Here is a 12931-nt window from a genome sequence, read left to right as displayed (position 1 = left end):
ATAATCAATCTGTTTTTTGTTTTTTTAAACGTGGAAAAGTTTCTAAGAACAGGAACAACTTAGGGGCGTTTTTTTTTTTTTGGTTCTATTTCGCCAAACTCACTGTAATTTCTTCAAGCCTCTTTATTATCACATTCCATGTTTAATTAAATTTATGCAGTAACAGCTGCACACTAGCCCATTTTCTTTCATGGTCCATTAGCTCTTTTCTCCCCTCTCTTTTGTGGATTTAGTAAAATATTTTATTTCAGCAAAAGATACCATTCATTTAAAAATGTATTATTAAATGCTTACTATAATGCAAGCGACTTATTCTGGACACTGGATATTTAGCAGTGAATTAAAGAAAAAGCCCTCCAGAGAGTGGACATTCTAGCAGGAGCTTACATTTTTAAGCTAAATTAGAAGGAGTGAACCATCCCAATATGGATAATTCCTCAATCCTCAGAATGTAAAGATTTTCCTTCCCTCTAGAAGGTATTTGAAGACTAAGCCCTCAGGACAGTTGACTGCAGAGAAAAAATACAAAATAGAGTGAAATAATGAAAGCTTTATTAATCTAAGTCATCCCAACAAGGAACACCTGTGTATTTCTGTACATTCTTAATTTCAACAGGTGAAATATTAAGTCTTGGCCAAAGATGCTACATGGTAATGCCTGAAATAAGTCACATTAACAATAGCTCACCTTCCTTTTAATGTTCTCCAACAAGTCATCCTGGCCTTGTTTGAAGTAAGGGTGCTGAAATTCAACAGGACCATCTCTTTCCTGCTTTACAATTCCGGAGTCAATATGTACAACTTTACGGAAACCATCTGAAAAAGAGTAAAAATTTCGATTACTAAAATAGACCAAAGTAAAAGATTTCCTTTTTGCTTATCAACCTAATGGGAATAAAATGGTTTAATCCATTGATGACAGTGTTCCAAATAAACTGCTATCCATACTCACACATATTCAGTTGCCTCACAAAGCTTGCCATGTTATTGTGCTTGAAATATTTGGGGAGAATTTCTTTTGCAAATCTTTGTTCATCCAAAACCAGAAAACTTTGGCCATTCTGAAAAACAACACAAAAAGTCAATTAGTTGAAGTCCTAAGAGGTGATACATATGAATCCCAAAACTGGGCAGTCCTTCTATGACACTTTCAGATCAACATTTTATTCCTATTAACAGCAACAAGAAACAAACTGTAATTAAGTGCCAAACTGTAATTAAGCTTTTTAATGTCAACCTCAGAAGTTTAGTAAGAGTATGTCTCAAACCAAAAGCTATATCATACACTATGGCAAAATATTAGAGAAGAATTTCCCTTAAATCAGAAACAAGAAAAGAAATACTATACGTAGCCAACATAATTATTTAACATTATTTTAAAGCCAATGTAATTAGACAAAAACAGGTAAAATTTAAGAGGAAGTCATATTTTATTGTTATCTGCAACAGACATATCTTTGCACAATCAACTGAAAAACTGTAAAAGAATTCAGTAAGATATCTGGTTACTAATTAATATTTAAAGTCACTAGTGTTCTGGCATACCAAAAAAATAATTTGAAACTTACAATACTGTAATCAAAACAGTATGATACTGTCATAAACACAGAAAGATCAATCGAATAAAGAGCCCCCAAATACACCCTTACATATAAAGCCCAAGAGTTTTTACAAGAGCATCAAGACCATTCAATGGGAAAAGGACAGTTTCCAACAAATGATGCTGGGAAAACTGGATACTCACATCAAAAGAACAAAGTTTACCTTACGCCATATGCAAAGATTAACTCAAAATGGATCAAAGACCTAAACATAAGAAATAGAACTATAAAAATTATATATGTGTGTGTGTGTATGTGTGTGTGTATACAAATTTTTTTTAAAGTAGGTTCCATCCCCAGCACATAATCCAAAGTTGGGCTTGAACTCACAACCCTGAGCTCAAGACCTGAGCTGAGATAAAGAGTCAGAAGATGCTTAGCTGACTGGGCCACTCAGGCACCCCTAAAACTATAAAAATCTTAGAAGAAAACTTAAGGGAAAAAGCTTTATTTGGATTTGGCAATGATTTCTTGGTCAATACCAAAAGCACAGGCAGCAAGGCAAAAATTGACTAACAAGCCTACCTCAAATTAAAAACTTTTGTGCAAAGAACACCATCAATAGAGTGAAAAGGAAACCAACAGAATCAGAGAAAATATTTGCAAGCTGTGTATCTGATAAGGGGTTAATATCTGTAATAAAGAACTTCTACAACTCAACAACAAAAAGAAAACAACCCGATCAGAAATGGGAAAAGGACTTGAGTAGGTATTTTCCAAAAAAGATAAACAAATGGCCAATAAACAAAAAGGTGTCTAACATCACTAATCATTAAGGAAATAAAAACCAAAACCACAATCACCACTTTACAATATTAGGATGGCAATTATTTTTAAAAACACCAAATAAACAGAAAGCAAATGCTAGAGGATGTGGAGAAACTGGAAACCTTTACACTGCTGGTGGAAATGTAAAACATAGTAGAGCTGCTATGGAAAACAGTATGGTAGTTCCTCAAAAAATTAAACACAGAATTACTACATGATCCTACCATTCTACTATGTATCCAGAAGAATGGGGCAGATACTTGGACAGATATTTGTATACCCATGTTCATAGTAGCATTATTGCAAAAGTCAAAAGGTAGAAGCAACCTGGGGCACCAGGGTGGCTCAGTTAAGTGTCTGATTTCAGCTTCAGTCACCATCGTGAGTTTGAGCCCCGGACTGGGCTCTGTGCTGACAGCTCAGAGCCTGGAACTTCTTTGGATTCTGTGTCTCCCTCTCTCTCTGCCCCTCCCCTGCTTGCGCTCTCTCTCTCAAAAATAAATAAACATTGAAAAAAATAAAAGTAGAAGCAACCCAAATGTCCACTGACGGATAAATGGACAAACAAAATGTGGTATATACACACAGTATTATTCAGCCTTAAAAAAAGGAAGAAAATTCTGACAGGTGTTACAACATGGATGAACTTTAAAGACCTGCTACATAAAATAAACTAAGCATGAAAGGACAAATATTGTACTATTCTACTTATATGAGATATCTAGAATAGTCTAATTTATAGAGACAAAATGGTTATTAGGGGCTAAGAAGAGGGAGGATTTGGAGTTATTGTCTAAGGTACAAAGTTTCAGTTGGGTAGGTTGAAAAACATTCTGGAGACAGATGGAAGCAATGGCTGCATAACATTGTAAATGTACCTAATGCCACTGAACTGTATACTTAAAAATAGGTAAAATGGTTAATTTTATGTTAGGTACATTTTACCATAACAATTTAAAACTAAAATAGAATAAAGAAATCAATAATAGAAAGATTCCAATAGAAAAAAGTCACATACCTAAAAATAAGTCTTAAAAATATACACAATGTTTATGAGAACATTAAACTATAGAGGGACAAATACAGAACTGTAAAGCTGTCAATTCTCTCTAATTAACCAATACATTAAATTCTCATTTAAGAAGAAAATTTTGGAGACGAGGTGAAAACATGCTAACACAACCAAATATTAGGTACTGAAGTTCACTTGTAAAATAATTATGTAACAATAGGCAAGAAAATACTAAAAACAATGAGAAGAGAGGTGTTAACCTTACCCTATAAAGGTGAAAGGATTAGTGTTTACAAGAGTTTTGTACTAAAGAGACGGTCAAAAAGAAAAAATGGACTAGAGAGAACAGAAGCATAAGCAAATCTATTTGAGAATTATATTTACAATATATTATATTATATAATAATATATAATAACATATAATAATGAATATAATTATATGTGTAATAAGTACAAGTAGCATTCATATCAGGGGGAAAATCTGGAGAAAAAAGGATGATTTCATAAACTTTCCCTTTGGAAAGAAAAAAAACAAAAGCTCAATGCTAACTCACTGCTCAATGCTAACTCAAAGCTCACAACCATGCTTTTGGGAGTATGAAGTAAACGTAGAAGCCATAGTGGTAAAGAATTTATAATTTATTCATGGAAACTGCTAGCTGCCTACCCTATTCCCAAATTTCTCTAACTCCTTTTGATTTTTGTTATTTTAAAGCTAAAATTGTATATTTTTAAGATGTACAACATGATTTAATATATTTATACACATAGAGAAAGGACTACTATAGTCAAGCTAACATCTACATCAAGCTAAAAAGCTTCTGCACAGCAAAGAAAACAAAATAAAAAGAGAACCTAATGGAATAAGAGAAAATAACTGTAAGCAATATATGTGATAAGGGATTAATATTCCAAATTTGTAAGGAACACATTCAATTCAACAGCCAAAAAAGAAAAAGACACAAACAGATTAAAAAAGAACCCAAATACACATTTTCCCAAAGATACAGAAATGGCCATGGCCATCAGGTGTATAAAAAGGTGATCAGCATCACTAACCATCAGGGAAATGAAAACCAAAACCACAATGAAGTACTACTTCATATCTGGTAGGATGGCAATTATTAAAAAAAAAAACAAAAAACAAAAAACTAAGTGTTGGTGAGGATGTGAAGAAAAGGGAACTTTCATATACTGTTTGTGGTAATGTGAATCAGTATAACCATTATGAAAACACCATGAAGTTTCCTCAAAAAAATAAAAAATAGAACTACCACATGATGCAACTACCCCTTTCCTAGGTATACACCCAAAGGAAATGAAATCAGTATCTCAAAGCATTATCTGTGCTCCCATGTTTACTGCAGCATTATTTACAATAGACAAGATACGGAAACAACCTAAGTGTCCCTTAATGGAAGAATGGATAAAGAAACTGATACACACAACACACACACAGGAACACTATTTACCCTTAAAAACAAAGAGATCCATCTGGAAAAACACGAATGATCCTCTACTTTGTTATGAACAGAATCACAATTTTGTCTGATTTGCAACCACATTTCTCAGTCCCCCTTACAAAAAGAGGCAGCCAAATATACCCCTGGCAATTAAGATATAAATAGAATGGACTCAGTGGGGCTTCCAGAAAAGGTTCTAAAAGGGGAAAGATTCAAAGTGTCAAACCCCTATATCCCATATCCCTGCTTGGAACTTGAAGCTAATGACTAAAGCTTCAGCAACCCTGAGGTAGAGAAACTAAGTATGGCTGAAAAGACCAGAATGTGACTGGGTATCCTCAGACTTAAAAGGAAAATGCATCTCTATTCTGTTTAAACCACTGTTTGAATTTCTACTATTTGTGTCTGAAACTAAACATAACTATTAAGAGTTAGAAAAAATTCAATAAAGTTGAAAATTAACATAAAAATATTTTAAATACTTATGACAGTTAATTGCATTAAAAATTTCTAAAAAATCAGTAAGATGAAAAATCCAACGTAAAATTTAGAAGAGGCCCAATCTCATTATAATTGTGTAGCAAAACAAATAATGATTTCCTCTTATTAGACTGGCAAAATTTGAAATTTTTTTTTTTAATGTTTGTTTATTTTTGAGAGAGGGAAAGAGAAAGAGCACTAGCAGGGGAAGGGCAGAAAGAGAGGGAAACACAGACTCTAAAGCAGGCTCCGAGCTATCAGCACAGAGCCTGATGGGTGCTTGAACCCACAAACCGAGAAATCATGACCTGAGCTGAAGTTGGACGCTTAACCAGCTGAGTAGATTGGCAAAATTTTTAAAGTTTGATGATAATCAGAATTGGTTATTAGGTAATAACTATTAAAATTAAAAATGCATGTTTTTTCCTATCTAAAAAAACTTTACCTTGCTGCCCTCTCAATCTATTCACCCCATTTGTCTTTTCCTTCACTGCAAAACTTAAATTTATTTCAAAGCCCCCTTCTCCAATTTAGTACTATCTACTTACTCCTGCTAAAAACTGGTTTCATTCTCCCTCACTCTACTCAAACTATTTTTTTCTAAAATGTCAAATGCCAAATTCAATGCCTTCTTTTCAGTCCTGATCTTCCCACACCTCTTTGTGGCATTTCATTTGGCACTACTGACAATCTCCTCCTTAAATACTCTACTCTTTTGACTTTGAAACTAAATACTATTAGGTCTCCCCTCTCTCATGTTTCCTTTCAATTTTCTTCACCTATCAAAGGTAGTGTGTTTTTTAGGTTTCTATCCTTGATCATGACACCTTTTACACTCTTTTCCTAGGCAATGTACTGACTTTATTAAATATGATGTTTTATTATAAATGATCACATCTATATCTCTGCCCCATCTCAAACTTCACACTTGGATTTTTCAACTGTTAACATTTTTGCATAATGTTCTTTAATTCACCATGTTCTCAACCTACTGTCTATATTAAATCCATCTTCCTAACTCACCAAAATCAACTTTTTTCCTGTATCCTCCTCCCTGGCAATTGACTGAGAGGGGAAAGGGTCATAAGTATGACATTAACAACAAAAAGATAAATTAAAAATTCTCAATTTTAACAGCTAGTAAACTTAAGGGAAAAATATAAAAAACATTTCTTTTAAAAATAAGAAAAAGTGATCTGTGATCACTGCTTCTATTTGACATGCTGAGGTCTTACCAACACAAAAAAGACAAAAATTGGAGGTACAGAGCTCTGAAAGGAAGAACAAAACTATCATTCACAGATTCATGGATGTACACTTAAAAGACCCACATGAGTAAAATGATTAGCCCACTGGTTTATCTATCAACATACAAATGTTATTTGTATTTCTAACTACCAGCAACAGCCAGAATGTACTTTTAACTAAAGAATACCACATACAACATCTTTTTTTTAATGTTTATTCATTTTTAAGAGACAGAGAGAGTGTAAGCGGGATTGGGGCAGAGAGAGAGGGAGACACAGAATCTGAAGCAGACTCCAGGCTCTGAGCTGTCAGCACAAAGCCTGATGTGGGGCTCAAACTCATTAACCATGAGATCATGACCAGAGCCGAAGTCAGACTCTTAACCAACTGAGCCACCCAGGCGCCCTTCCACTTACAATGTCTTAACATACCTACGAAGAATATCTAACAAAGATGTGCAAGACCCAATTACCAAAAAATAAAGAACTTTATTTTTTTTTATTTAAAAACTTTTAATGTTTATTTATTTTGAGAGAGAACGTGTGCGTGAGCAAGGGAGGGGCAGAGAGAGGGAGACAGAGAATCCCAAGCAGGCTTCACACTGTCAAGGCGGAGCCGGACGTGGGGCTCAAGATCTCACAAACCGTGAAATCATGACCTGACGTGCAATCAAGAGTTGGATACTTAACTAACTGAGCCACCCAGGTGCCCAAAATACATAATTTTATTAAACAAAATGAATTTTAAAACATGTCTTGTTTATGGGAATATTCAATATCATAAAAACTTCCATTTTCCCTAATCTGATTTAGTTTCAATGCAATTCCAATTAAAATCCCAACAGATTTTCTTTGGTGGAACTTTAATTTAAAACACATACAGAAGAGGGGCACCTGGGTGACCCAATTGGGTGAGCATCCAATTTCGGCTCAGGTCATGATCTCACAGTTCGTGGGTTCAAGCCCCACATTGGGCTCTGTGCTGACAGCTCAGAGCCTGGAGCCTGCTTCGGATTCTGTGTCTCCTTCTATCTCTGTCCCTCCCCTACTTGTGCTCTGTCTCTCTCAAAAATAAATAAATGTAAAAGAAAAATATTAAAACACGTACAGAAGAACAAAGACCAGCAAGAGTCAAGGTACTCCTGAGGAATAAGCTGCCCTCCCAAAAGCAAGACAGTATAAAGCTACAGTAAGACATGCAATGAGGGAAGAAAAAAAAAAGTTCAATGGAATGGAATAGAGACCCTAGAAACAAAATCACAGTATCTACCTTGGTTACTTTTGCTATAAGACATAAGTAGCAATACACATCACCACAGAAAGAAGGAACTACTCAATGAAGGGGCTAGGACAACTGAGTATTTATATGGAAAACAATGAAACTGAATTCCTTACACCACTCACAAAAATCAATTCCAAGTGAATTAAAGACTTACACAAAATATGCAAACTTTTAAAACTTTCAGGAAAAAAAGAAGAGAAATGGAAAAGTATTTTTCTCTCCCTGAGGTAGAGGTAAGAAAAAACATCCAGAAGAAACAAAAAGCATGAACAAAAAAGATGAATACATTAAATTATACTAAAATTTAAAACTTGTACTCATCAAAAGATAAGCTTCAAACTAGGAGAAGATATAAGCAACACATAAACCTCCAAAATGTATATACAGAATATACAAGGAATTTCTACAAATATTAAAAAATAAACTACCCAAAGGGCGGCTGGGTGGCTCAGACGATTGAGTGTCCAACTTCGGCTCAGGTCATGATCTCACAGTTTGTGGGTTTGAGCCCCATGTCAGGCTCTGTGCTGACAGCTCAGAGCCTGGAGCCTAATTCAGATTCTGTATCTCCTCTCTCTACTCCTCCCCCACTCACCTCTCTCTCTCAAAAATAAATAAACATTAAAAAAAAAAAAAAAAAGATAAGCCACCCAATAGAAAAATGGTCACATACTTCATAGAATAGGTAACACGTATGGCCAATAAATATGAAAAGGTGTTTGAACATATTAGTAATCAGGGAAATATAAGTTAACACCTCATTGAGAGAACACTTTACATCTACTAGATCAGTAAAAAATTAAGAACAATGATAATATCAAGTTTTGAGGATGTGAATTAATGGAAAATCTCATGCATGGCTAAGTATAAGAGTGTTTACTCTTTGGAAAACAATTTGAACTATCTTCAGGTCGAAGAGTTCATATCTTATTTTCGAGCAATTCCACTCTTCAACATAGGTACCTATATATACCTTAAAGAAATTCTTGCTTATACACACCAGGAGAGGTATATAAAAATACTCATAATAGCACTTGACACAGTTGACCATCTTCTCTATCTTGAACCATTTTTTTCCATTAACTACTATAACCTTACTCCCTTGTTTTTCTCCTATTGCACTGTTCCTTCTCAATCTCCTTTGCTAGCTTTTTCTTACTTTCCTGCCCTCTAAAAATTAGAATGGCCTGTCTTTTAGCTCCTTCCATCTCCATTTCTCTCCCTGGATGATCTCATCCAATCCCATGGCTTTACCACTCACAAACTCCAATGCCAGTGTCTTATATTCAAACATCATATTCAACATTTCCACGTGGATGTCTTGGAGTGTAGAACTCATTCAGACTGTTCAAAAATATTCCTGTTTTCCTTCCTAGCACTGAACTTCCCTACCTCCTTTGAAATTAGGTGTAGTCATATGAATAAGTATGGTCAACAAAATGTAAGCTAAATTTTCAAGTAACACTAGTGTTCATTTGTAATATCAAAGTTAATACGGCCAAACAGAATCTCTACCTGCATTTCTCTGAATACTCTCCCATCTGAGCAAACAGTATCATTTATCTTCTTGTTTAGGCCAAATCTGAGTCATTCTTAATTCTTCTCTGTCTTTCCTGTACTCCAGACAATTTATTAGTAAATTCTGCTGCTTTACCTTTAAAGTAGATACCAAATCCAACAACTTCTCACATCTGCACCGCAAATACCCTAGTCTCAGCTACACTATTTTTTTTTCAGCTACACTATTTTCAATACCATAGTGGAAAACTGTGATAATCTACAAACTAGTTCCCTAGATTTCCAATCTTCTTACTACAGCCTTAAGGCCCTATACCATCTGTTCCTGCTACTTTTCTAACCTCAATCTCACATTCTCTAAAGATATTCTAATCACAGGGGCCTTCTCCAATCACATGAACATGCCATGTTCAAAGCCTTTACATCTGCCATTCTCTTTCGCCTGGCCTAATTGTTCAGGTGTCTGCTCAAACACCATGTCCTCAGAGAGGCTTTCCTCATCGATCTACCTAAAATGCCCACAAATCCCAGATAACTATGTGCTAGTTATCAGTTTATTGCTCCAAATTCATTTTTCATTGTCTGTTTTGCAACCGTGGGGCTGGGTCCCTTAAATATCTTTTTCTTGAAGGCATGGTGATAAGCTTTGTCAATAGAAGATACTAAAGAGATTATAAGAGGAGGGGGGTTCTCCTTCCTATTTCCTGGTTCCTCAACATTGACAGGCTCCTACAGTGTAGGCACATTCTCCAGCACCTAGCTCTTGCAGTACAGAAGGTCAGCAGCAGAAGGCCAACAGCTTCCCTCAGCTTTCTCTCTCCCTTCAATGGTTTCAAACCAGAGTATTTCTAGCAAGACATGTCCCCACGAATAGCTTTCAAGGGTGCTCTAGAACAAGGACTGATAAACCTTTTTTTAAAGGGTCAGACAGTAAATATTTTGGGCTTGCAGGTAATAATACCTTATAGACAATATGTAAATATATTGAGCATGGTTATGTTCCAATTAAACTTTATTTACAAAACAGATGACTGGACCATGGGCAATAGTTTGCAAACTGCTGCCTTAAAGGAGTATTTCTCCCACAAGTTCTGAAGGATGAGCTTCCAGTAAGTTCCACTAAAGTGGCACCGGTGGTTTCTTTGCCATTAAGTGAGACATAGTCATATTCTTATAACTGCCAGCCCTATATTCTTTAGAGTGTTTACTCCAATTCCTCTGATATAGTTAGTAATTCTACATTTTCCCTGTTTAAAATATTTAAAAGTAATTCTTTCCTTCTTTTATACTATGTGACTTCTGTTTCCTACTTAGTCCTAACTGTTATCTCTCTTTAACCTTCTTTATTTCCTTCATGGTACTTACCACTAACTAAAATTATATTATCTGTGTTTGCTTACTTTTTAATTATCAGTGTCCTCCACTAGAATATAAGGTTTATAAAGCCACTTTGTTCACTAGTGAATGAATTCCAAGTACCTAGCACACTGCTGGTCATAACATACTCATGATAAATATTTGTAACAAAATAAATGAATCATTGGCCACAGTGGACCAAATTATCTTTTTAGAAGTTTAACTCTTGGATCCTATCAGATGAATGCCCCTTGCTTATATTTTTACGTGCTCTCCCTCTCTCATACAACCCTCCTTCACTCATACTCTGTGTCTCTGTTTATGTCATTCCTTCAGTCTCCACTCTACAATTAGTAGATAACCTCTGAGTGCAAAAATTCCATCTTACTGCCATTTAAACCTGTGAGGCTCAAACAATAGAACATAGAACTCTCCCAACACATTTCACAAGGGGAAGAAAGCCACTACTGACTGTGTAAGGTGGGAGAGATGGGTAGCTTCTTTTTAGGCTTTACCCATAAAGGTTGGCAAGCTTCCAAATAACAACAGTTGTTAGTGCTCAAATTGGTACTCATTTAAAAACATCCAAAATATTCTTAAATAATCTAATACTTTAAACCCACTAATCTAAAACATTTTTCAGAACAGAAATTTGTAACATTTTAAAAACAGTCCATAACTTTTTAATGTTCACCAGCCATTCCTTCTGAGTCTTTTGTTCACTCCCTTTTATGTATACAAATAGAAAATACTCATCAATGAATCTTTCAACTTTTCTGTAGATTCATCTAAAGTGGATTTTACCCCTATTCGGGCACACCTGTGGCTTTCTTGTTTTCAACTTAGTGTAATAATGCAATGGTTTCTGGGAAGCTCAAAATGATACCAAAACATCAGAATCTGAATGCTCAAATTAATTCAAAACAGCTAGAAAACAGGAGACTAATTCTGGTTTTGCTCCATTTCCCTCCTATTTCCTGATTTGTCTATACTGATTTGAGAGAGATGGAGAAGTAGAGAATGTCAAAGGGCACAGATGGGTATGAGGTCTCTAGCAGAAATCACTTCTTGGTCTTCTCAAACAATATGAACAGAGACAAAGGTAACAACACTAATAAAACAATGACTTCCAGTTCTTTCCTGCTTTTATAACTGCTTCACTTCGACATACACTATCAAATTTCAGTAACAGTAAAGACTGTTCCTCACTATCAATGGCAAGAACTTCCATCCAACTTCTACAACCTCTTGTCCCTGAATATCAAGTTTCTGCAGTTGCTTCCAAGTTAAACCTGTGCCTTCTGTTTAGGACTTGGTTACATTTAAAACAGCTTTAAGTTGCCCAACAGTACTATCTCTGTCCCTGATTCTGGCAATAGACTGCCTACCAGAGCCAAAATAGCTATATAAAATTTTGAAGTTATAGAAAATGTTAAAAAAAGAAAAAAGAAACTTTCAAGGGGAGAATATGGGGAAAAAAATATGTACAAATATCTTAAAGACACTCTGATCCAAAGACATTTCTATTATTTGAATCAATAACACATTTAGTATAGTTTTGATTGCTCATATATTTCTATAATTAATCATGATAATGGGGCATTATTTCATTTTTCATTTTTATCATATTACAAGTTTCAAGAAAAACTAGCTCTAAGAGTAAGTCTTCAAGAATCTTAAGCCAAGCTTTTCAAACTGTAGTTGGTTAAGTTTTTCCCCCTTGCCTTACTCTCAAGCTAGAGGAGTAAATTATTTTCCACAAGTTAAAAAAAAAAAAAAAAATTGCATAAAAGATTTCCTGGTTTCCAAAACATCTGCTGCTTCTAAAAGGTCTTAATATGATTTTCACTCAGATAGTATAAATGCTAAATTACCTTGACAGAAATTCAGCAAAACACATTTGAAGGAAACCAGAAACAACCATAAATAGCAACTTTTAAAAGAGTAACTTATTTAGTTTTTTTCCATTTAACATCATTGTTTAATTAATGTTTTACCTTTCATTTCATTGTTAACACTGCTTTTGGAAAAGTCTATGGGAAAGTAATAGAGACAGACGTCCTAAGCAACTAAGCTAAGCTCTAGACAACATTAATCCAGAATTGTCCACTGACTTGTGAAAGGGTAACATTTTGATATAAACTAAATATTGTGCCAAAGTGTATTAAGGGAAGTGCTTCTGATGGAAGACTGATCCGCGAGGT

The 12931-nt window shown here is 34.9% G+C and overlaps 1 protein-coding gene across 5 annotated transcripts in view; it reads right to left on the bottom strand.

Moving 5' to 3' along the window:
- The window catches only part of HSF2 (heat shock transcription factor 2), a 37163-nt gene that overhangs the window by 21989 nt on the left and 2243 nt on the right, over positions 1 to 12931 (bottom strand). For all 5 annotated transcript variants that reach the window (XM_086707712.1, XM_086707713.1, XM_025925436.2 and 2 more), the window contains exons 2-3: positions 953 to 1061; positions 689 to 816 (exon numbers count right to left, since the gene is read on the bottom strand). In XM_086707712.1, coding sequence (XP_086563838.1) covers positions 689 to 816; positions 953 to 1061 — 237 coding nt within the window. The remainder of the gene's footprint in view (positions 1 to 688; positions 817 to 952; positions 1062 to 12931) is intronic.

Source organism: Puma concolor, chromosome B2, assembly GCF_028749965.1.
Source record: "Puma concolor isolate L17-30 chromosome B2, mPumCon1.1.hap2, whole genome shotgun sequence".
Classification (NCBI taxonomy): domain Eukaryota; kingdom Metazoa; phylum Chordata; class Mammalia; order Carnivora; family Felidae; genus Puma; species Puma concolor.
This window is presented reverse-complemented; position numbering and strand designations above follow the sequence as displayed.